The sequence below is a fragment of the Physcomitrium patens genome, chromosome 3 (genome assembly GCF_059467195.1).
Source record: "Physcomitrium patens ecotype Gransden chromosome 3, ASM5946719v1, whole genome shotgun sequence".
Lineage (NCBI taxonomy): Eukaryota > Viridiplantae > Streptophyta > Bryopsida > Funariales > Funariaceae > Physcomitrium > Physcomitrium patens.
Genome location: NC_143412.1, coordinates 14,778,433 through 14,803,182, shown reverse-complemented (window position 1 = coordinate 14,803,182; position 24,750 = coordinate 14,778,433). Strand labels below are relative to the sequence as shown.

Below are 24,750 nucleotides of genomic sequence, written 5' to 3'. Positions count from 1 at the left end.
ACAAAGAAGGATATTTCATTCTTTTTAAGGAAAAGATCAATATTAAATAATAAGATTTTTTATTTAAAAGTGAGTAGTCAAAAACTTTCAAAATACAAAAATAGAAATGTGATAATTTACTCACTTCTTAAACAAGATAGAAACAATATGTTAGCACTCTTATCAAATTGTCAAAGGCATGAATCTTGAAGAAAGATAATCTTCAATATACTCTTGTATCACTAAAGAGAACTAAAAAGTCACTCAAAAGGTGATGTAATATTAAACTAGAATGGCTATTACCAAAAATAAGAAGACTAAAAAGACTTGAAATAAGACTAAAGACTAGAAAGGCATTGACAAGAGTGAAGAAAGCTTCACTCTTGCCTCTATATATACTCTTAATTAGGAGCTATATGGCGATGTCCTATAAGACCTCCAAAACATGTTGACTTTGCAACACACATATCTTAACTTGCAAGGCAAGTTTTCTATATGAACGCCACATAATTAGCTTGTTTTGCAAGCTATCAATACATGGTTAACTTATTGACCAAGTTTCTAACCTACCAATCAATTATAAATACATGTAAAGTCAAGCAACATCTATGAAGCTTCTAGGAAGCTTTTCTAAAATGTCTTATGAAATTAACCTACTTTTATCTACTTTTACCTATTCCTACCTAATCATATAACTATTTATTAGAATATTATGTATATCTATGTCATATGGCTAGTATATTTTCAAACTAATATTTATATAATATAATATTAGAATCTTAATATATTTTTATAGATAAAAAAATTCTATTGCAACAAAAATTTATAATCTCAAAGAAGATCCGACCAACTTCTATAAAAATCATTAATAGATAATTCCTTGCATCTATAAATATTATAGAAAAAATCAAGTCTTTAAAAGTAGAATTATACAATTAAGTATTTAAAAATATCTTCAATATCAATCAATGTCTATTAAATCTATTAGTATTTGACTTTTGTTGATTTAAATTATATAATCCTAATATTTATTAAAAATTATAAAAAGTTACATCAAGATTTAGTTCAAATACTAACAAATCATTTTAACTTTTATTTATTAGAAATAATGCATTTATATGATTTATTAAATAAATATATATTTTTTTTAATAAAATATCAAAACTTTATTTAAATAATTTTTTTCATAAAATTAAAAATATTATTAAAAATATAAAGACATCTTTGAAAAAAATGCTAATATATTGTTAAAACATCAATCTTATGATTGTGCAATTGATCTTTAAAAAAGAAATCAACCGCTATTTGAATTATTTTATAAAAAGTTGCAAAAAAAATCTTTTAAAAAAGTATTTAATAAAAATATTACAAATAATTTTATCTAATATTTAAAATCTCTTACAAATGGACCTATTTTCTTTATAAAAAAAATAAGATAGATCCTTATAAACTTGTGTAAATTATTGTAAATTTAATAAATTAGGATATTGCTAATGTCACTTTGGTTTTTGCAACTATCACCATAACCTTCTATCTATTCAATATATTTTATATTTTATATTTTTAATCAAAGTTTATATTTAATATCATGATTTAAAATTATTGAAAAAAATAATTGTATATTTATATATTGATTTAAAAATCTTCAAATAAAAATAATATGTGGCTATTAGATAAAAAAATAAAGATTGTATTAAAAACGATCTTTATTAAGAAATATAGTATCCAATTTTTTAAAAAAACATAGGTAAAAGATAGAAAGATAGAAAAAAAAATAGAATTAAAATTTTATTTTGTAAAAGAATTTCTATTTACTTGTAGAGCCATAAATAAGACATAAATGAAGTAGATTTTTAAAAATTATACTATAAGCATCTTTAGGTGAAATTATTGAGTAGCTTTTAAGAAAAGTTAACAATAATATCTTTAGATTGATATCCAAAGAAGACTAGTTGTGAACTACAGCCAAAACCAAATCTTGAGGCACAAAACCACATATTTATGAAATTTGTGGTATTTTTTTTTTTTTTTGTTGATTGAAGAATAAGATTGAAGAATAAACTCAATGGAGTTTTTTTGAGCCTTGATTTGAGAGTATTTGAGAAGATAATGACTTTGTAAGAGCTTTGTGAAGTCAAGATTTTTTTGGATGATTATAAATTTTTTAAATTAAAAAGAATTTATATTTTAGAAAATTTTATGAATTTTGTAGCAAATCTATATGTAGAAATTTGTAGATTTGTGAAAATAATTGTATTGAATTTATGATGCAAATTTGAGCTTAATTAGATGGTTATAAAAAAGATTATTGAAATTTAAGAGGATTTGAATCTTAGAAATTTTATTTTGAAAATCAATAAGAATTTCTCTGATTTTGAATATTTTTTTAATTGGATTGAAATAATTTTTTTTTAAAGCTAATAGTTGACTTGGTTTTTAATATCCAAAAAAGTTTTAGAGCATGTGAAAAATGCATTAAAGAGTTATTGATATTAGAAGATTGATATCAAAGTTAGAAAAAGAAAATAGCCAATATCTTGCTTGAATTCAAGTAGAATATTTGAAGAAAGAAAATAGCTGCTATTCAAGGAGATATTATTCAAGAAAATAGCTAATATTTAAGTAAATAAATTAGGATTTTTTTCTTTTAATCTATTCTTATTTAGTTAGAAAATATAGATTTACCTTCAATAAGTTAGTGCTTGATACATTTTTAAACAAAAAAACATGTAATGCATCACCATTAAAAATTATTATTCTTTGCCTTCAATATTTAAACTTTTTGATCAAGTGAGTAAAATTAAGATCTATATTAAGATAAATCTATAAATAACTTAAAATTGATACATATTAAAGAAAGAGATAAATAAAAAAATTACATTTTAAATTATCTATGGTTATATAGAATGAACTATTATGCCTATTTGGACTTACAAATGATGTTGTTTTCTAATGTTTGATAAAAAAAAAATTTCATTTATTTTTAGATATTTTTTTATATTAATTAAAATATATTTTAATTGATTCTAAAAATATAAAAATTATAAATAATACATTTTACTTGTTCTATAAAACTTAGAGTTAGAAAAATTTAAGCCAAGATTGAAAAATGTATATTTTACACAATTTAAGTGGGATTTTAAGGATATATTAATTTAAAAAATAGTTTAAAAATCGATTAAAAGAAATTTTAGACCATTGTAGATTAGGTAAATTTAAAAACAATACATGATTTTCAATGCATTTTAGAATTTGTAAACTATTATCAAATATTTATCCAATTTTTTTAAGCTATTATTTTTTTTACATAATTAACTTTCAAAAAGAAATCAGAATAAAATAAAGATGTAAAGTAGCAATTCAAGATTAAAAAACAACTTTTATCTCAATTCCTATTTTATATTTCCTAGATTTTTTAAAGCCAATATTTTATTAAAAAAATACATCATACTTTGTATTATGTGCAATTTTATGACAAATAGATATAGATGATAAATTTTATCCTATTGTCTTTTATTCAAGAAAATTTTTAGCAACTAAGATTAAATATAAAATTTAAAACAAATAATTATTTATTATAATAGATTTATATCAAAAATAGTAAGACTATTTAGAAGATAATTTTTATTTAATTACGAGTTATATCAATAAAAAAATATTAAATATTTCATTTTATTAAGTATCTTAAATCTATTTTATATATATTTTTTATGATTTGTATTTAATATTACATATTATTTCTAAAAAAAATAAAGCTTATTAGATGCCTTATTTAGATGTTTATATATCACACTATTTTTATTTATTTATTTTAAATATGACTAAAAATATAATATTATTTTGAAACAAAAAAATTACATCTTTAAGCTATTAAGTAATTATTCTTATAAATATTCATTTTTTTTAATGAAATTTATTTAAATACATCAAAAAAAATTCTTATTTTTAATGTTCAAAATAAAATTTAAGATGGATTTATTAAATTTTAGTTTAATAACAATCTTTTATATTATAAAAGATATTTATATGTTCTAAAATTTCAAGCACAATTATGTGTAGTAGAAACATAACATGACTTTCTAGTAGGAAGAGACTTTGGATACAACAATACTTTAGAGTATCGTGGATATACATAGATATTCTAGTAAATACTTATATGATTAGGTAGAAGTAGGTAAAAATAGATAAAAATAGGTTAATTTCATAATACCTTTTAGAGAAGCTTTCTAGAAGCTTTATAGATACTACTTGATTTTACATGTGTTTGTAGTTAATTAATAGGTTAGAAACTTGGTCAACAAATAAACCACATGTTGATAGCTTGGGGAACAAGTTAACCATGTGGCACACATATAGAAAACTTGCCTTGTAATTTTAGATATGTGTCTTGTAAAGTCAACATGTTTTGGAGATCCTATGGGACATCGCCATGTAATTTCTAATTAAGAATACATGTAGAAGCAAGAATGAAGCCTTCTTCACTCTTGTCAATGCCTTTCTAGTCCTTAGTCTTATTTCGAGACTTTGTAGTCTTCTTGTCTTTGGCAATAGCCATTATAATTCAATAATATATCATCTTTGAGTGACTTTTTAGTTCTTTTTAGTGTGACAAGAATATATTGAGGATTTCTTTCTTTGAGATTCAAGTCCTTGATATAAAACTTATTTCAAAAGATTTTTGTTGGTTCCAAAAGTGAAAAGAGGTCAAAACATTTTTTTAATTATATAACTCTTTTTTTTGAGTAAAGACTCTATATCATTGATTCTATGGATTTTTACAATCTCTACCTATTTTAAAACAAAATAAATTATTTATTTTAATAGACTTCATGACAAATCTTCTAATTTCAAATTTTATGAGGCTATTTTTTTAATAGAAGATTATTTATCCAAAAAGATATAATTTATATCTTATAAAAAAACTATTATGGGTGAAAAATCAACCAAACTTTTATTTGATAACATCTATTGATATCATAGACTTCTATATGATATTATATTTGATTGTGGACTTCAATGTACATCAAGTTTTTAGAAGAATTTTTGCAACTTATTAAAGATTGATGTTAAATTACCTTTGGATTTTTAACTTTAAATTATTAGACATACTCACCGTGTAAATTAATAATTAGAGTACTATAAACTATCACTAAGACAATTGGATAACTTTCTTGTCTTTAGAGCAATTTCTATATAATAATATAATACATCCTTATGTTTAAAAATCTATAATTTTTTTCTAATTATGATTGTTATATATAATATGATATTTTTATTTTTTTAAAATTAAAAATCAAATAATAGAAGATTTTGTTAAGGAGATTGATAAAGCTTTACATAACAATAAAATTATAATTAAAAGTTTCTTAAAAATAACAAAAATCTAATATTGATGTTTTTAAAAAATATCAATATATATTTAAAATTAGTGATAAGGTGTGATTACTTTGTCATAATAGCAAGTCCAATCAACATTATAAGAAGATGGATTATTGAAGGCTTTGCTTATTTATTATCTAAAAATACATAAATCTAATTACATATTAATTAGAATTACTGCAACCAATAAAGATCCATCATAAATTCAAGAAGTCTCTTATTGATCCTTACACTATAATTAACATATTAAGAATAAAACAATTATTACCATATTTTATTGAAATAATTAATAATTAAAGTTTGAAGTTAAAAAAGTCTTACATTCAAGAAAATACCAAAATTAGATAGATTATCTAGTACATTGATGTAGATATGATTTAAAAAATATACACAGAAGGTCTTTGAGAATCTTACAAGTTTTAGGATAAGAGCTTGTTGTTGATTTTTATTGATAATATTTATATATATATATATATATATATATATATATATATATATATATATATATATATATATATTTAATACAATAGTATTAATCAAGAAGAAATAAGTTTTAGAATTGACTTATAGAAGTTCTTAATAAATATGGAGAATCAACAACCATTATTCTCATCTTGAGAGTTGTTATTTGCGAAATTGCTATGTGAAGGACGTGAAGGACTTATATTATTTTTACTTAGACAATGTGACAATTAAGATGAAGATCTTCAAGAGAGACATCTCTTTTCCATGAATAGATGGCATGATATTATGCAATTGATACTATAATCTTAATAGATACTATCAATGCTTAGTGATATTACTAGAGTTGGATATTATACTTTAAAGAATGTAAAATGTGTTGTTTGAAGATATTTATGAAGTCTTCAATAATGATTAAGTGAAAAAAAAAATCTTTTTGCCCTAGTATAGAATATTATCAATGGTTAGAAAGACATGTCAACCACCTTCATAGAGTACACAAATTGGATTTTGTTGCTAATACTTTTTTACAAATCTTCAACTTCATGAAATTATTTTGACCACTCTATATAAAATATACTACCTACAAGAAGAATTATGTAAAAAATGCTTGTATCACTTAAATAAATAGGAATAAATAGAAGTAAGTAGAAGTAGGTAGAAACATGTTTGAAAGATAATATCTTTCTTAAGAAGTTTTGAAGAAGTTTCTTAGATACTGATTAGGTATATAGTCTTTTATATTTATATATATATATATATATATATATATATATATATATATATATCATATAACTATTGACAATTGTGCTACAAATTTCTTACTTTTGAGAACTAATATTAAAAACATACATGCACGTGACTCCAATTATAAAATCTACAACTAGATTTTTAGACTACAAGCCTTGTGGTCCCTAGAAAACTTCTACAAAACCTTTATAACTTATATATATATATATATATATATATAGAAGCAAGACTTAGACCATCCTCAATTTTATCAACATCTTTTTTGTGTTCTAATCTTAATTCAAAACTCCACAATCTCTTTATATTTGGCAATATTCATTTTAATCTTTTTTATCTCATAATTATTTCTTCTATCTCTACTTTCTTCTTTATTCAATGATATATTAATATATTATATTTTTGGACTTTGCTATAATAAATTTCCTTAATAAATACCCCCCTTAAATAATTAACTAGGACTTTAAAATATATAACATAATATTACTATTATAATTAAAAGCAAGAAAGTTAACTCTTTTGTTTTCTTTTATAATCTAATAATGTATATAGTTTTCTAAAATCCACAAAGCCATTTTTATACCCTCTCCAACCTCATCGACTCAACACCATCAAATCCACTAAAACCGAACATTTTTTTAAAAAAATAAAAATAAAAATCAGCAATGAAACTAAACCACACAGCTTTAGGTAAAAAAGAAGAAAGAGAAACATCTCTTTCAAACAGACACAGACAGCAAACAAAGAGAAACCACCAGAATTACAAAAAGCAAAATGCAGCATCCATCGCAAAGCCAAGAGAAAGCAAGCATGGTAGGGAGATGGGCATGGCAAGAATGCTGTAAGCAAGCACAGCAACAAAGGCAGAGAAGGGTGGAGAACATGAAGACGCCGCTCAGCCAGACTTGGAGTGGGGGGCACTCCCTCACTCCGTCCCTCACTCCCTCGTCCATCACTCCCCGCAGCAGCAGCAGCAATGGCCACGTCACCCAAGCCAGACAGGCCCATGCCAAGCCCAAGCCCCCAGGTCAGGTCTGGTCAGGTCTGGTCAGGTCAGTGAAGTCCCGCCACGCCCCGCCGTGTGGGATCGCGGTGCGTTCCGAAGCAGAGTTGGCTTGGTTTGGTTTTGCCTCTGATGAAGAGAGGTGAGGTGGGTTGAGAGTTGAGTTGAGGTGCAGGAACGCAGCAACGCAGCAACGCAGGCCAGGGTTCATGCTTTGTCGTCGGCTTCGCCGTCAACATCTGCTGCTGCTGAGGAAGCACGGTGGATCCATTCGTGCGCACACGCCTCGTTAGCCATGACTCCTCCTCCTCACTGCTGCTCCTTCCTCCTCTCTGGGTCCCTCTTCCTCCCCACTACCCACCTCTGATTTCTGCCTCTCCAGTCGAAGTTTTCCGATTTGGATCACGCGTGTGCTGTTTCTGCGCTCTAGGCGTGCTTGAGTGCTACTGCTCGTTCCTGGGGTAGCTCGAGGCTATGGGGAACACTTTCCGCAAGCTCTTTGACTCCATCTTCGGCAACAAGGAGATGCGGGTACGTTCATATCTGCCGAACTCCGTATCGCGGTGATTGTTGGCGTCTGTGGTGAATACTTGTTTGTTGTCTTGGTTCGTGGGTTGTTGCTGTTCCTCTCGTGATGGGGGCTGAAGGTATCCTGGTTATTTAAATAATAAATAAAAAAATAAAAAATCCCGAGGAGATTGGTGTTTGTGAAGTGGGTATAGTTTTAAGATCTTTATTTCTAGGGTGTTTTTCCAGGGTGTGCATCCGTGCCTTGATAAGAGCGAGGGGTTATCTTGGGGTAATTTAGAGTTAAGGTTGCGGCTGCTGTTTGAGCTGAGAAGCTATCCCGCTGGCTCAAAATGACATGGGTTCGAAGGGTCTGTTATAAATCGCGAATGTATTTGATTTTGGCGGCGATTATCACTTATTTCTTTGGAGTAGTCTAGAAACTTATCAGCCCATCGTGCAAACTGACTTTGAGTTTCACCAGTCACGGTGGAAGGTGATGGGTTATTGTGTCGATTAACCCTAATTTTGACTCACACATATATCTTGGGCCGGGACCGTAAGTACAAACTGTGGTTATACAGCAATAGCACTGTCGGAGTTGTTAGTCGGTGGCGAGGGCGTTGTAGTCAGGCAGTTCTGCGTGGCAGTGTTCATGTGTTTATGCCATCAGTTCATCTAGCGCAGGATTTGGATGACTATTCAATACCCTTGGTATGTTTCACGTGCAGCCACTTGAGACGATTTTCTCGTCGTATCCTTGTGTAACCTTTGCAATTCCACATTGAGGATTACAGGAACTGATACGTAATGCTGCTGCATGTAGTGAATCAGTCCACACTTAGTTGGATATTCTGTTCGTCAGCAGAGGATTACTTTTTCCATTTTTTTTTTCTTCCCAGCAACGGTTGATGGAATCAGAAGAGGAATAATGATCGCAGAAGCTGAGAAATTCTTAAGCAATGGTGTCCAAGATGTATCATTTTTTTGCATTGACGCAATATTCGTTAATTGACTGTCACAACTCCTCGAGTTAGCTTTCTCAGACAGAGGTGGATGGTTTACTTTGAATTTGGAATTTCAAATTTTGATTTGGGCGAGATGGTTGTTTGTATTTCTTACATATCCTGTGGATCTATTCTACCCGTTTACATTTGTTTTATTGGTTTTAATTTAATATTTGATTACTACACAGCTTCTAGTCTGAATTTGAGAGTCGAGACTCATAATTCAAATGGCTGAAGCTTAGTGCTCCGGGTTCTTGAGTGCAATGAACTAGCTTTCACTTTAAGCTCTTGTAAGATGTATATTGAACTTCAGAGCACTGAAAATTACCCTGTAAATCATATCTAGGTCATCTGCACAATGTAATGTCTAAGTTTCTTTGCTTATAAACCCTAGGTTACTATGCTGCTACTGAACTATCCTGTTTATTGAATAATGCTGTTCTTATTTAGATACTTTCTTCACTTTCAGCGTGACAATCGAAGCTTCTAGTTGACCTTTTGAAGTAACATTCAAAGCTTCAGGATGTTGATGATAGAGATTTACACGGGGAATAAAATGGTTCGTGTCTCATGTATCTGGCAGGTGGTGATGCTTGGATTGGACGCGGCAGGCAAAACTACCATTCTCTATAAGCTTCATATCGGGGAGATTCTATCCACCGTTCCTACCATTGGTAGCTTGACTTAACACTTCCAGTTGATCCTTTTGTATTTGAAAGAGCCCCTCTTCGTTTCTGCTTATTTGATGTATTTGCTTATTTGACGGTGTTTTGTTTGATGTATTATTCTGTGTCGAGTGCTGGTGAATTTGCTTTCGAGGATGTCATTTGTTAAGTTGTTGTGGTTATGCAATATTCAGGGTTCAATGTGGAGAAAGTTCAGTACAAGAACGTCGAGTTTACAGTGTGGGATGTTGGAGGTCAAGAGAAATTGCGGCCTCTGTGGCGGCATTATTTCAACAACACTGATGGTTTGGTAAATTATCTTCATTGGATATCATCTCTCAAGTAATCATCATTGTATGGATATTAATTTTACTATAGATTGTTGTGAGCACAATTCTAACGCTAGATTACGCTTACGTTGCAGCTCTCTACCTGTCAGGTAAAAAAATGGTACTAAATTATACGAGTTGGTCTGTAATGGGTTTCTCTACATTTTGGTGAAGTGGATTTACTTGAACATATCCTGGATGTGGATCTAGGGGAGTTAAGGTTGGTTGATATCAGTTCGTATAGAGTGGCTGTCGCTGAAAATGATGCTTATGTAAGAATTGAAACAGATGCATGAAGCTCCAGGAGTTTCTTATAAAGCTTTGATGTCAGTTGAATTGTTTGGAGAAGTAGTTGAAGGGTTTCAAGCGTTGTTTGAGCATGCTACTTATGTGTGAGTTCTGCTGGTTTTCCCAGATCTATGTTGTTGATTCATGTGATAGAGAACGAATTGGCAAGGCAGCGACTGAATTTCAGGTATCAAGTGATTTTCTGCTTCTGGTTTATTATCCTGTTAAGTGTTTGAGCGTAACAGAAACCAATTATTGGTCGTTTCACTTTTTAGTTTTCAATGCAGCTCAGAATTCATGCTGACTTATTATCTGCTCATATTGTTGATTTAATCAGCTAGATGCAGCAGCCTCTAGAGACCCCTTTTCATACTTTTCAAACAGTGATCGTATCGCGCGACATCTTACTTAGATAGCTATGCTATTTTGCATGTTTTAATTTGTGATGCAGCAAATCATAAATGATCCACTGATGAGGAATAGTGCAATTCTTGTATTTGCAAACAAACAAGATATGGTAAGTTCATAAGCTTCGATGTGATTGAATGATGGTAGAATCACTGCATTGGCGATTGTCTTCTGTGTGACGTTTTCTTTTGACTTAAAGTGAATTTGGTACGTCCTGTCACAAATCGCTTCTCCAAGCACTGCCCCACAACCATTATATAGGTTCTTAACTTTGCTGGTGCTGATTGGTTGCAGAAAGGAGCTTTGAGCACTGCAGAGGTCTGTGAACAATTCGAGCTCTTTAATCTCAAGAATCGAAGATGGCAAATTCAAGGCACATGTGCTCCCAAAGGTGAAGGCTTGTACGAGGGGCTCGACTGGCTCGCCACCACATTAAAACAGATGCAAGCAGCTGGGATTTCTACCTCTGTAAAGGCTGCTTGACGTTTTCGTTAGTTAGTTAACTTATCCTTGCGGAGGAGGGACATTGTGTTCAAATTTTATTTGCCCTTGTAATTAGTGGCTGGTGCTAAATCTATTAGTCTACATTTTATGTGTTGAGAGATATCAAATTTTAGTTAAATATTTGGCACTCTAGGCTTAGACCATCTGCAGCAATATTTGTGAAGATTCGTTGCGATTCTTTAGGGGTTCTTACTTCGCAGCATCTTTCTGCTTGGTTCGCTTTGTGGGACGTTCACTGCTGCTCTTGCCACCAGTTAGAGGACAATCACTTCCTTTTTCCTGTTGGGCTGTGTTGTATTTCCACGTTCCCAAATGATTCTTTTGTGGAAAAATTGCACAGAACATCGAGCTAGGAGTATGTATTATCCTCTAAATTTAGTCTTCACTGCTTTGTCCATAGCCTTTTATCAGGTTGACCTGATTGGTATGGGTTCATGATACAATATTAAAATGTGCATCCAAGTCAAATTAGAGTTGGTCTGTCAGGTAACATTTCATTTTAAAATGCAAGCAATTTTGAGAACATCATTTTGATGAAATGTATTATATTTAGAACATTTATCACAATTAATCAATAGTTGAACATTGTCTTACAAAAGCTATTGCTTTTGTATATGGAGCAATATACAATATGTTAATTAGTAATAACAACTAATTAACATACTTATGTACAAGCCTATTTCATTGAAATGTATGATAAGTATCATGATATCTTTCAAGAACCCTTTATAGCAAACATAGAACATTGTGCCATACCTTGGTACTATAATTGTATTGTGTTCAACCACATGACTAAAAAACAAGAACTTTTAACTAGTTTTAAGCTAATTACATCTAATGGCAATATCACTACCAATGGTGCAACACTCTCAATTTTTTGTAAAAGAATTGCCACTATTGATAGTAAAACTTTGACCAATGTTTTGTATGTACCACATCTAAGAAAAAATCTCATCTTTGTGAAAAAAGTAGCTAATGCTAGATTTAATTTAACATTCTTATTTAGCTTATATGATTAACAAATACCGTCATATATCCTATACATAATACAAGAATTGTATAATAGTCTATATAGACTCTAAAACCAAATGTTAGATTCTACAACTATGGCATGTCATTTCTTAGATGCAATGTATTCTTCAACAATGTCCACAATACTTGTATTGGATGAAACTACTACATTGCTTGCAAGTACAATCATCTTTGTTGGCACCCCTGCAACCTCATTGGCAATGAACTTTGTGATTATTGCAATGTCTATGTATCCATTAAAAAATTATTCACATATGTATTAAAGCAAAAAATATGTCATTGTAGCAATTGTGCTAAAGTAGCTTGCACAACCATTATCTAATGGATTATAGAATATATATATATATATATATATATATATATATCCAATATCAATGGTATTATTGATGTTAGACAGTATGCCAATGCATGTATATCAAAGATCAAGCTTCCAACTCTCTCACATGCTACGAAGCTATTTTCAACCACTTACACAAGTGAAATATCTACCTCTTCATCTTTACTTAAAAATATCACATCAACTCCACCTATTGCAAATTTCAAAATAAGTATGGATGAATCAAAGGCATATCCTACTCTATAGCAATTGCACTCTCAACACCTAAAACTAGCTTACTACAAGTACTAGGAATCCTAAATTCACGATCTTTTATATTTACAAGATAGTTTATATATACTTGTATAACCTCTTTTTCATAAAGTAAACCATACCTCCAAGGATCGCAATGATCTCTTGCACAAATACTTTAGTTATCTAAAATATCAATCAATCTACCACAGAACGTATAGTAGTTGTCCATAAGAATTCCATCACTATGATTTATAAACATAGATGTTTTTCTTGTATTTTGGGCAAAAAACTTAAAGAGAGGATTCAAAAAAAAAAAAAAAAACTCAATCTACTACTAGTTGGCCACATAAATTCCTCCACACTAACCTTTATAGATTGTTAACATTAACTTCTAAGGGCAAATATATCCTCGTATTTATTGATGACTTTACTTGATTTACATATTTTACTTTTTAATTAAAAAAAGAAGATATTTTTGTACTTCTAATTTTTTAAATAAATAATCAAAAAAAAATTCAAGCTTAGAATCTTATGCTTATAAAGTGACCAAAGTAGCAAATATTTCTCTATTTATTTCTTTGGAATTTTACTTCACATAAGATATAAGATGACAACTTAAAACTCCATCTATTCTCCACCAAAACGGCTTTGCTAAGTAGAAGTACATTCTTTTGGAGGTTGTGTACATCATCTCTTGTTATGAAAAATTCCTATTCTTTCTATGGCTTAAAACCATCTGAATTGCAACATATGTTCTTAATCAATATTCCACGTACACATTCATCAATAAAACATCCTTTGAAATGCTCTATAATAAGAAACTAGACCTTGTTACATTTGCATTCTTAGATGCATATCATATGTATACATTTCAAAAGAACTCAATTACAAACTTCAAGTAAAGGCTATAAAATGTGTACTTTTTGCCTATGGTGTCTCTACAAATGGATATTGATATTATGACCATCTTCAAAAAAGAATCCTCATTATATTAAATGTGACATTCTTTTAGAACTAGTCGGAGGACTTTTCTTTCTCACAAACAACTCTCAATTTTTTTGATAATTTATTATCTTTCATTGATATATTTGCATTGGCTCTAGAGTTAGAGAAACAAATACAAGTAAATATCCAAACTAAAGACAAACTCAAGAATAAATTAGCATATAATGATACATTTCATAAAAATATAGAACATCAACTTATTCTAAATACACTACATCATGATATTCTTTTATCTCAAATCTAAATTGAACCAATATCCAACTTGCCAACTTGAAGGTCTATAAAAATCACCAAACGCATCATACCTATCTAATTTCAAAACTACAATCTCTATATATTAGATAATAATAGTATATATAATATTAAAAAAAAATTAATTAATGGAGTAATAATGTAGAAGTTGAAGAAGTTCTTAACAATCTATTGTATAAAGTAACTATATAGTAACAATATGATTTATTTATAAAAAAATTATACTTATATCTTCATAGAGCTATCAACAATATTTTATAATGTCTTATCTTACTTAATAATACATCAAATACTTGGCTGTAGAAGATAAATTAGAAATTGCATCAAAAAAGGTCTTAAAAACTCTAATAGAATCCTATATAAATTCTAATTAAACCTTAATAATTTCAATCTAATCTTTCAAATTTTTTAAAAATCTCAAAGAATTTTATATTTACCTTTTATTAATTTTAATACATATTTTAATACATATTTTATACCTTTAATATCAAGTTTGGACCTCATACAATCAAGTATTTTCATACAAGTAATGAATCTAAAAATCCTCATGTATAAAATACAAGGTTTTTTGTTATTCCAACTTTCTTGTAGAATCATTGATATGAATGCGCTTACAGGATACTTATTCCTTGTATATATTGTTGTAACCATAGCTTTTGCTAAATATTCATGGCCAAGGTTTTGTGCTTGGAGCATACTTTTTACCATCTCTACAATGATGTGATTTACTCTTTCAACAACTCCATTTTGTTGTAGAGTATAAGGAGTAGAGATTTGTCTTGTAATGCCTTGAATCTTTAAAAAATCATCAAAATTCTTTGATATATACTCACTTCCATTGGCAGTATGTAACATTTTAATCTTGCACTCTCATTGCTTTTCTATAAGTGCTTTAAATTCCTTAAACCTTGAAAAATACTCACTCTTGACTTTAAAGATATAAATCTACATCTTTCTTAAAAAAATCAGCAATAAATGTGGTAAAGTACCTTATTCTTCCAACTAATGGCATCTTTATTGATTCACAAATATTAAAGTATATAATTTTTAATAATTTTCTAGCACATATTACAACTCATCTTGGAAATAAAGCCCTTCATTGATTGCCTTAAATACAACCTTTACAAGTAAGTATCATGGCATTGTGCTTGAATTAACCAAGATCCAAGCCACTTACTACGGATTGGAGTTCTTTCATGCTTTTGGCATTCAAATAACTATGACGTTGATGCCGAATTTCAATTTGTCTTGATTTTATAAAAACTCAACAAATGTTGCCACTTCAATTCCATTCACCTTCTTATAATTGATAAAGTAGAGGTTGCCATCTCTAAGGCCTTCGGCAACATGTTGTCCATTTAATATCTTTACAAAATATCTATCTATATTAATTTAAATCTTACAACCATGTAATATAAGTTAATTTACTGAAAGAAGGTTCTTCTTCATTTTTAGTACCTATGGAACTTTCTTCAATTTGATCTTCTTTATTTGGTCGTTCACAACAATTTCTACCACAATATAGCCAATTCCAATGTCTTGCATCATGTCATTGTCTTTCAACCAAATATTTGTTATTAAAATTATTTTATAAGTATCAAATGAATACTTATATGGTGTCAGTGCTTAATAACATCCAAATCTATAATCTACTTGGATATGGCAGCTATAGAAGATCCTTCACTAGCTATGAAATTATTATCATCTCTACCAAAACTATCAATAGTATTGTTTATATTCTTCCTATCTTCTTTCTTGACCTTATAATAATTTTTTATAAAGTGACTTGGTTTTTCATAAATATAAAAAATTTCATATTATTTTTTAAATTATCATATTGGTAAGAATAGCTATATTTGCCTTCTCTTGAAAATAGAGCCAAATTATCACTTTAAAGCTTCTTTTTTTTTCTTAGTGATGTCATAGACTAGTCTTGATGCTACATAATTCATAGTAAACTCATTCATATTAATAGACTCCAATACCATAATGAAGTAGTTGTACGATTCTAAAAGATTCATGAGTAATGTCAATACAATGTCTTTATCATCAATTGGCTTGTCAACAACTATTAATTGGTTTGCAAGTACTTTTATCTTATTAATATGAGCCATAAGATCATTTCTTTCTTCCATCTTTACTGTAAAAAACTTCCTCCTTGTCCATAGAATATTGGAAGGTTTCTACTCTCATAGATATTGCAAAGAGTCTTTCATGCTTTCACTGCTACATTACAAACAATTACATGAGAAAAGTTGGCATTATTAAGATTTATTACAATCATACCAAAAGCCTTTCTTTCACAATTTTTTATTCTTTCTTCACCTTGACATCAGCATCATTGCTTGGAGGCTCTTCACTTTCATTAATAATTTCCTCAAAGTCCAATGAAGCTAACAATAGCTCTATTTTTTTCTTCTAATAGTAGAAATTGTCACGTCTAAAATTTTCAATCAGTATCAAGTTCTCATATTCATTTGAAGCTATAACTAATAAAAAGGTGTATCAAAGTAAATCAAGAAAAGAGAAGATAAAGTTTTTTAAATAAACAAGAAGATATTAGTGCCTTAAAAATCCAAATTCCTTTTTTGAAAGTAAATTAGTAATTTTACACTATAATCACTCTCAACTCTTACAAGAATACTTTTAATCTCACAAATATCTTTTTATTACTATAAGAAGATGTCTTAAAAAATTCAATACATAAAAGTACAATATTAGTGCATCAATGATATAACTCAGCAAAGAAACACAATGCTAGTATTCTATAATATCATTCTAAGGTGATTGATACCTTCTAATACAATGAATGTACTTAACAATAAATAAGAATAAAACTACATCAATAATTAGATACAAAAGAGAATTTAGAAGATATCAAATTTTAATACCAGTAACAACTATAAGATATATTTCTTATAATAAAAAAGACTTCAAAGAACTTCAAAATTCACAATTAAAGATGAGTGGACTTATAACCTATTAAAAAAAAAAAAAAAAAAAAAAAAAAAAAAAACTTTGAAGTCACCAATACATAGCATCAACAAGGTTATTCATAAAGAGAGTATGGAATAAGATATCTCTTACTTCTAAGACTCGTTACTCATAGGTAGTGGCTACTGTCCTAATGGACAACTTCCATCCTTTCATTAATATATACATTTAACATTCTATTAAGACTATCCATAGTTATCTTATCTACTATGAAGATATACTTTTAGTATATCTTCTATATTCTTAAGATCCTTTATACATTCATGTATCTTATTCCTTAGCCTTCCAACATATCAAGAATCAATCCTTTAACCAATAGCAATTTATCTAAGATAATATTTTCTACATTATAACTTATTTTAACTTTATTTTTACTTATTTACTTTAATAATGATTAGACAATTCTTTAGCTATTGGTAGAATTTTCTTATAATAATATGGTACATTCTTCTATGCAATAAATTTTTTTTTGCTAATTATGATTATCATTCATAACTTTATGCTTTTATCTTTACAAAAGTTAATAATCTTAAGTCATAAGATTTGACAAATTTATTGTAAGAAATACATACTATGAAGGCATAATTAAAAGAAGCTCAAGAATGAGAAAAGACCAATGCATATGTTTATTAGTAAGAGTAAGCTTAATTCTATATTTGTAATAAGATATGATTATTTTGTCACAATATTAAGACTAATCACCCTTATATCAAATTGGATTACTATAGAGTTTGACCATTTAATATTTTAAAAAAAAATCGATCTGATTGCTTATTGATTACATCTATCAAAGTCTATAAAAATCCATTATGTATTCTATATGTGTCTTCTTGAATTATATAAAACAATGAATATCTTGAAAAAAGACAAATATCATTTCTTCTTGTAGAAGTAGATAATAATCAAGAGTTTGAAATAAAAGAAGTCTTAGATTCAAGGTAGCTCCAAAATAAGCTAGAATATCTTATTCATTGGTACAGATATGATAAATGTAAACACACATAGGAGCCAACAAAGAATCTTATAAATTCAGCAAAGAAGATTGATGCTTTTCATCAACAACATCCATTAAATGTAACATAAAGAATAACAAATATTTACCATAAAATAAACAAGATTCAAGGAATATATCATTTTACCTTCTATCTTTATTTGTAATTTCTATACATTTATAACACTAAAAAGATAGAGAATCAACAACTAATAAATTTAATTTAAGAATTATTATTTGTTAACTTATTAAAAAAGACATTATCATTGTTATAGCTTTCAAGACAACATTATAGAAATAAAGATCTTTAAGAATAATATATTTTTCTTCAAATAAATGACAAGATATAACTTATTTAGTATCACAACCTTTGAAGAAACTTCCAATATTTGGTGATTTTATTGAAGGTAGAAATGACTCTTGATGGTATTCTAAATGTTTTATTTGAAAGAAGTTACAAGGTCTCAATAATAATGAAATAACAAGGTGGTCTTCTCACCTTAATATGAGATACTATTGATAGCTGAAAGGACCTATTAATCACCTTTAAAAGGAAGAAAGATCAAAATATTTGGCAAATATAATTCACCACATTTTAGACTTCTTCAACATATGATGGTATTTTTTTACAAAACTTGTTTCTAGAAAGAAAAATAATGTCATAGACATACATATTTAAGTAGATAAGAAGTATTAAGTAGAAAATAAATGTAGGTGGATTTGATATTATCTTGTGGCAAAGCTTCTTAAAAGCTTTATAGATATGTATTTGATTTTATACATATTTATAGTTGATTGGTAGGTTAAAAACTTGGCCAACAAGTTAGCTTTGTATCACACATGTAAATAGCTTGTGGTACAATCTAATGAAGTAGTGCACATACAAGAAACTTATCTTACAAGTTAAAACTTGTGTGAGTATTTACTCAATATGATCTTACTCTATAGCTTCATAAAATATAAGATCTGATGTACATATTAATTAAAATTATTGATATATTTTAATTAGGATCAATATTATACACTTATTCACAATCTTTTTATATTGCAAGGCTGCTAAAATTCTTTGCATCTTACTTAACCTATACTACATAGAGAATAAATCATATTCAATGGAAAGCTCTAACACCAATATAATACAACAAGGATATTAAAGATTTTATTTGTATGAGTTATGTTGATGTTTTCCAAATGTATATATATATATAGAAACATGTTGGTACATACACTCACTATACATACACTATAAGGGTTGTGTTTGTGTCTCATTTTGAAAGAATTATGAATAGAAAGTCTGCCATGTTTGTTACATAATTGTGTTGACTGATTCATTAACTTGTGAAGTCTCATTAAATTTTTATGGAATTTCTGAATTTCTACATTAATTTTAAAAAAATTCAGTTGCAGTGTACCCAACTACAAATTGATTGTTACTACCCAAAAACAAGTAAAAAAACCAGGACCAAATCAAATTTTACCTGAAGCTTTTCTACACATTGAATTGAATGCTTTGTCTTTGCACAACCTTTCTTGCATTTTTACTACATTAATATAAATACAGAATATTAGTAATCTCTGTATGGATATTTCACCTTCACAGATAGTGATATTTTATTCTATTTTTTAAATAAACTATACGGCATTAACAGTTCTATGTTTATACTTATTTTAATTCTATTTTTTAAAAAAAATCATCTTTAATACATACATAGTAGATAGAAAGAAATAATAATAATAATAATAATAAACTAAATATTACATTTTTCCACAAGATGTTCATGAATTTTTTTTTTAAATATTATCTGAACAGATTATAACTATTATCTATTATGTGGCGTACTACATATTTTAGAAAGTGGATAATATTTTGAACCAAGATTCACTACACAATCATTACTAACTCAATGAACAAAAACCAATATTAAATTAAGACTATCTTTTTCCCAGAAAATCTCCACTACAAGCCGATGGTACAATGTAACACTTCCACCACAAAATCGGCACATATTGATCACGTACCAAGTTGGACATTATTATTGTTGAAAAGTCTTTTACTTTAATCAATCAAAGCATACAGAGAATGAAAATAGCTTCATACCATGTACATTTACCACTGCGAATTATACATAACATCAAGGGAATTGAAAGCATGATCTCTTCCACTTGAAGCGGACAATTCTAATCCGACCAAGTTTGTTTGTTTGGTGAAGATCTGATTCTTGCTACTTGTGTAGTAATCCATTGGGTTACATGTCACAGTTGTTGTTCCGATGTATCGCCGCTTGTTCAGCAAATGAGCATCCACAGTTATCCTCGCATCACTAGCAAACCCACATGAGTATCCGAACGATGTGGTTCCTATCGATCGCCGCATACTCACTTTGGGTTTGGTGGTGATGCGAGGTCTCATGTGCAGGGCGCTGGAACAGTGCGCCATGCGCCGTGATCGATTCTGCCAGGCCTCCGTGTTCCGGTCAGTCAACAACACAAGGTCCTCACATTCTCACTCCTGATAAATCCACAAAAAGATGTCATTGTATCACTGATCGGAACCTCGCAAACTAGATTTGAAAAATGCATGATGTTCCTAGGCCCTCTGCGACGACAAAAAGCATCAGATCTGGCTACTCTGAGACCTCGGCATTTTCGATCCAAAAAAGTTTAAATGGTCGAGGATTTGTATCATGGTAGGATGGAGCTTCGATAGAGATTGAAGAGTGGAGAACAAGTACCTTCGTGAACAGACTGTCAATGACAACAGTGGATCTGTGTCCTTCCAAAGCTGCACTGTGTACACCTCTGAAGGAGATGTTTCAGAGACTTGCATAGAGTCCCCTGTCAACATGAAAGGAATTGTACCAAATATGTTCAGTCTAAAAGACATGGTGTGCACATTTCCTTTCTTGAACACACCGGCAGAGGAAGAAGAATACAGATGATTGCAACTAAATGAAGAAAGAGCATAGATACATACAACAATGCGCACGCGCCGTCGTCGTGAGCTTCCGCTTCTAACATTCACGGTTCTGGATTGGTGCGACTCGGCTTTCTTCGACTGGTTTGGTAATGGTGACAAGAGTTCCAATGTGGCCTTGTAAGCAGGAGACTTGTAACTGTCTCCAATTGATCTAGTTTTTGCATTATAGGAGCAGTTCTGCACCCACAAGCATGGCGTCGTGTTTGATCCACGTCCACTTTTGAATCGTAATTTGGACAAGCAAGCGGAGGATTTGGAGGCGACTGGAGTTGGTGAAAGAGGTTCAGACTCCACCACGACGCATTGAGCAAGAGGAGATGGAATCGTGTATGGTAGTCGTGTCGGGGGTTCGAGATCTATCAATACTTCCTCCTGGGCGCATGGGAGCTCGTCCTCGAGTTCCGAGGGAGACGTTGAGGATGAACCGCTACCTTTACCGTTGAAAAATTCCTCATAGTGCGATGAGTATCCATTTACCTCTTCGGTCCGCGAAGGCGAAGCAGGCGCAGTTTGAGAGGAACGGATAGGGCTCATTGGAGGCTTAGAACTTGCCAACTGTGTGTGCGATTTCCTACGCAGCTTGATCAGTGTTCCATTGTTTGATGTTTTGACATCGTCTCTGTCTTCGACAGAAACCATTTGAGGGGAGGCACGAGATTCGGAGTCATTGGAAGGATGCCTTGATGGCGATGAAGAACTGGGTAGAGTTACGTATGACCAATACTCTAACAACTCGGCCGAGACGCCCGACGATGAGTGTGAGCATGTCACACTCGGATATTTGTGGCTACGTTTGTCAAAGTTACACGAGGGGACACTATCAGGACCAGATAGTGTGCTGGTAGGGGAACGGACTGAGTTTAAGCGACCCTCGCAGTAGAATTCCTCACTTTCATACTGCGGTGTCCCGAACTGCGTGATTGGTCCTGATTTCGAGACTAATGAGGTTCTGCCTGAAGCATGACTCGGCCTTGCTTTACCATCTAATGGGCCAGAAGAAAAGGTTGTAGATAGAGTGAGACGCGAGAGTACTCCCAGCGGCGTCGATGGAGGAGATAGTGATTCCCCCTGCGATTGACGGCAACTGTCGGCTTCTGTTGCATTAGCAGATTTTCGATTGGCGGGCCGAACTCGAATCCCTGATGTGATCGACTTGCTGCGACTCTTGGTGGATGTCGCAGACGCACTCGAGCTGTTTCGTTTGACAGCTGCAGAGACGAGCCTTGGCGGCAATGACAGTGCCGAAACTGCTTCAGGGATGGCCCTGTCCTCGAATTTCGCTTTTCCAGGCTCTTTCTCCCACTTAAACGGCACTGCGGAACGAAGGGCTTTCTGGGGTATAGGCTTCGGGGGTGGAGTTGATGATTCCAAAACATTCATAGCCGGAGCAACAAGGTTAACGTCGGATGCACCAACTTCTTCATTTAATGGTTTATTCCTTGCCTTCTCGGATCCCTTCTCAATGCCGCCATAAAACCCGCGGTCTCTTCCAAAACTGAAGGCCACACTGCTGTCCTTCACCTTTATCTCATTGACATATGATTCTGTTGAAGTCGAAGAATTCCGTGAATGCACCTTCCCAGGGGTCTTCTCCCACTTAAAAGGGACAGTCACCATAGCCAAATGAGAAATTGCAATCTCATTCTTGTCATCGTCCAAGATGTCCCACGCAATGGACCCAAATGGTTTATGCTTGCGGTCAATCGTAACTCCAGCGGCTTTCGAATCTTTGTCTTCATTCCGAGCCACATGTTGCAAATCATATATTTCGTCAGTATGTGTGTTTAGTTCTGTAAGCTCACAGATCTGCGATGCCCTTCCCATGTCAGCCTTGTGCTGCGCAACCTCGTCAGCAATCCCAAACTCATGGCGTACATAATCATGATCCCTTCCATTCGGTATCTGCTTTTCTGATCCTTCACCGATGTTCGACACTGATGGCGAGGAATTCAAGGGACATGGTCCATCTTCTAAAGACGCAGTATCATCATTACCTTCCACTGGGTCACATGCCTCTGCCTTATCCTCTCTAAAACTGATTTCGCGGTTGAATTCTACTTCCGGTGATTCCGAACCATCGCTGAATGACCACCGGAAGTGAGTCCTAGCTCCAGTAAGGAACTCGAAGGCCTCTGTCGTGGTGGTGGAGAAACCAGGTAAAGGACTATTGAAGTAAGATGGAAGAGGGCTTGGACTTGGAAGAGGGCCACTGTAGTAAGATCTGTCTGTCCCCTTCGGTGGAGTGGAAAGTGGACCGCTGTAATAAGTGGATCGATTAAGAGCTGGAGGATTTGATTCGTAGAGGCTGAATCTATTTACCTCCCGACTAGGCAACTGCAAGTCACAGGGACTCCAGGGAGACTGAGGACGACTTGTTTCGGTATTGCTATCCTTTGGTGTGCAACTTCGAAGGGAGTAATCACGACGAGAGGGAGAAGGGGGCGGAATTCGGAATATATCACCTAAATTTCTAGAGTGGGAATCCATCTTTGAACTTGTTCATGAATTCATCAACCAAAGCAAAACCTCGAGATCAGAACGCCAGAAGCCCTACCCTCTTCGTGAAATCCCGTTATTCGACGTTTGCTTCCAATGTCACTAACTGCACTATGAGTCCGCCATTGCTTGCCTTAATCCGATACCTTACTGCGTCGTAACAAGAGCTATTCATAGATAGTCGGGCTTCCCTTGTGATATGGTAGCACACTAGCGTAGCTTCTGGTACCTTTTGCAATACGTGATGACAAGAGCAACCCTATCACTTCCAGAACACTTTTCTTACTCGCACAAAGCGCCTCTGAAACACCTCCAACCTACTCCAGGAGACTTTTCTGACGTCTCCTCAAGCTCATCGCCGTCAAATTCCAATGCCCCTGCCTGCCACGATGTCATTCCCTTCAACCATGCACGCCGCACAAATACAAAAACAGTAAACGTGTCATGGCTTCCAAGTGGTATCTCAAGCTGTCCTGAGAAGATCTACGGTGAGTCCGCACTCTAGCATTCGCAAACCGGCTCTGCTCAACACTCATCAGATTGTGCCTGTTACCACTGCAGCAAACTACTGCCCACGAACCCCCAGCAAGTTCTGCAATGCCGTAGACGATTTAACATTCTCAGCACTACATCAACCAACCTGATCAAGTAACCGCAAATTGTGACTACAACAACCCACCGAGCACCAAAGTGGATGGTAATCAGGTTGTGTGCTTGAGATGGGTGACCCCTGAGTCACGGCGGCAGCATTGGCTGAAAACATTAAAAGAAGTCTGGTGTGTATAGTTTACGAATCAAGAGTACAGCGAAGCGCAGGGATGGAAACATCGTGGCGATGTTGCAGGCACCCTAGCAGTGCCGAAAAAAGGTGTAAGATCTAACTTGGAAAGGACCAGCAGACGCACGCCGCGGCGATTTCTGTGCGGCGTTGCTAACAGTGATTGCTGTAGCAGGAGGCCGAGCAGCAGCATCAAGAGTCGATCCCTCGTTGCAGATAGATGCTGAGTTTATTAATAGAGAAAGTGGTTATGTGAACGACAATAACAACACATTTCTTTGTTCTGCTTTCATTAACTACATTTTATTGGGGTTATCCGAGCGTAATGGTCTTGCCAATGAACCTTTGAAAACCTAATAAAGGTGGCGAGTGAATC

General features: G+C 31.9%; 2 protein-coding genes across 3 annotated transcripts; one reads left to right on the top strand and one right to left on the bottom strand.

Moving 5' to 3' along the window:
- Positions 1–7,743: 7,743 nt before the first annotated feature.
- LOC112280647 (uncharacterized) lies at positions 7,744–11,675 on the top strand. The gene is made up of 6 exons (XM_024516351.3): positions 7,744–8,101; positions 9,668–9,758; positions 9,944–10,059; positions 10,494–10,553; positions 10,818–10,883; positions 11,069–11,675. The coding sequence occupies exons 1-6, from the start codon at positions 8,045–8,047 to the stop codon at positions 11,255–11,257; spliced, it is 579 nt and encodes a 192-aa protein (XP_024372119.1). The 5' UTR covers positions 7,744–8,044; the 3' UTR covers positions 11,258–11,675.
- An 8,478-nt stretch (positions 11,676–20,153) lies between these two features.
- On the bottom strand, positions 20,154–24,382 carry LOC112279337 (uncharacterized). Of its 2 annotated transcripts, none has more exons than XM_024513685.3 (3): positions 21,098–24,382; positions 20,856–20,958; positions 20,154–20,575 (listed from the first exon to the last, which is right to left on the bottom strand). In XM_024513685.3, the coding sequence occupies exons 1-2, from the start codon at positions 23,585–23,587 to the stop codon at positions 20,872–20,874; spliced, it is 2,577 nt and encodes an 858-aa protein (XP_024369453.1). In that variant the 5' UTR covers positions 23,588–24,382; the 3' UTR covers positions 20,154–20,575; positions 20,856–20,871. The 2 variants fall into 2 exon arrangements, with proteins under 2 accessions (XP_024369453.1, XP_024369452.1); XM_024513684.3 differs by having other exon boundaries at positions 20,154–20,632; positions 21,098–24,380.
- Between the last annotated feature and the right edge of the window lie 368 nt (positions 24,383–24,750).

Bases quoted from the DNA above. Each gene is read 5' to 3' on its own strand.
- LOC112280647 (XM_024516351.3), top strand. From the start codon at position 8,045: ATGGGGAACACTTTCCGCAAGCTCTTTGACTCCATCTTCGGCAACAAG. The intron at 10,060-10,493 runs GTAAATTATCTT...TGGTTTTCCCAG, and splicing joins TCAACAACACTGATGGTTTG to ATCTATGTTGTTGATTCATG. The intron at 10,554-10,817 runs GTATCAAGTGAT...TTTGTGATGCAG, and splicing joins AGGCAGCGACTGAATTTCAG to CAAATCATAAATGATCCACT.
- LOC112279337 (XM_024513685.3), bottom strand. From the start codon at position 23,587: ATGGATTCCCACTCTAGAAATTTAGGTGATATATTCCGAATTCCGCCC. The intron at 20,959-21,097 runs GTATGTATCTAT...TCATGTTGACAG, and splicing joins GACGGCGCGTGCGCATTGTT to GGGACTCTATGCAAGTCTCT.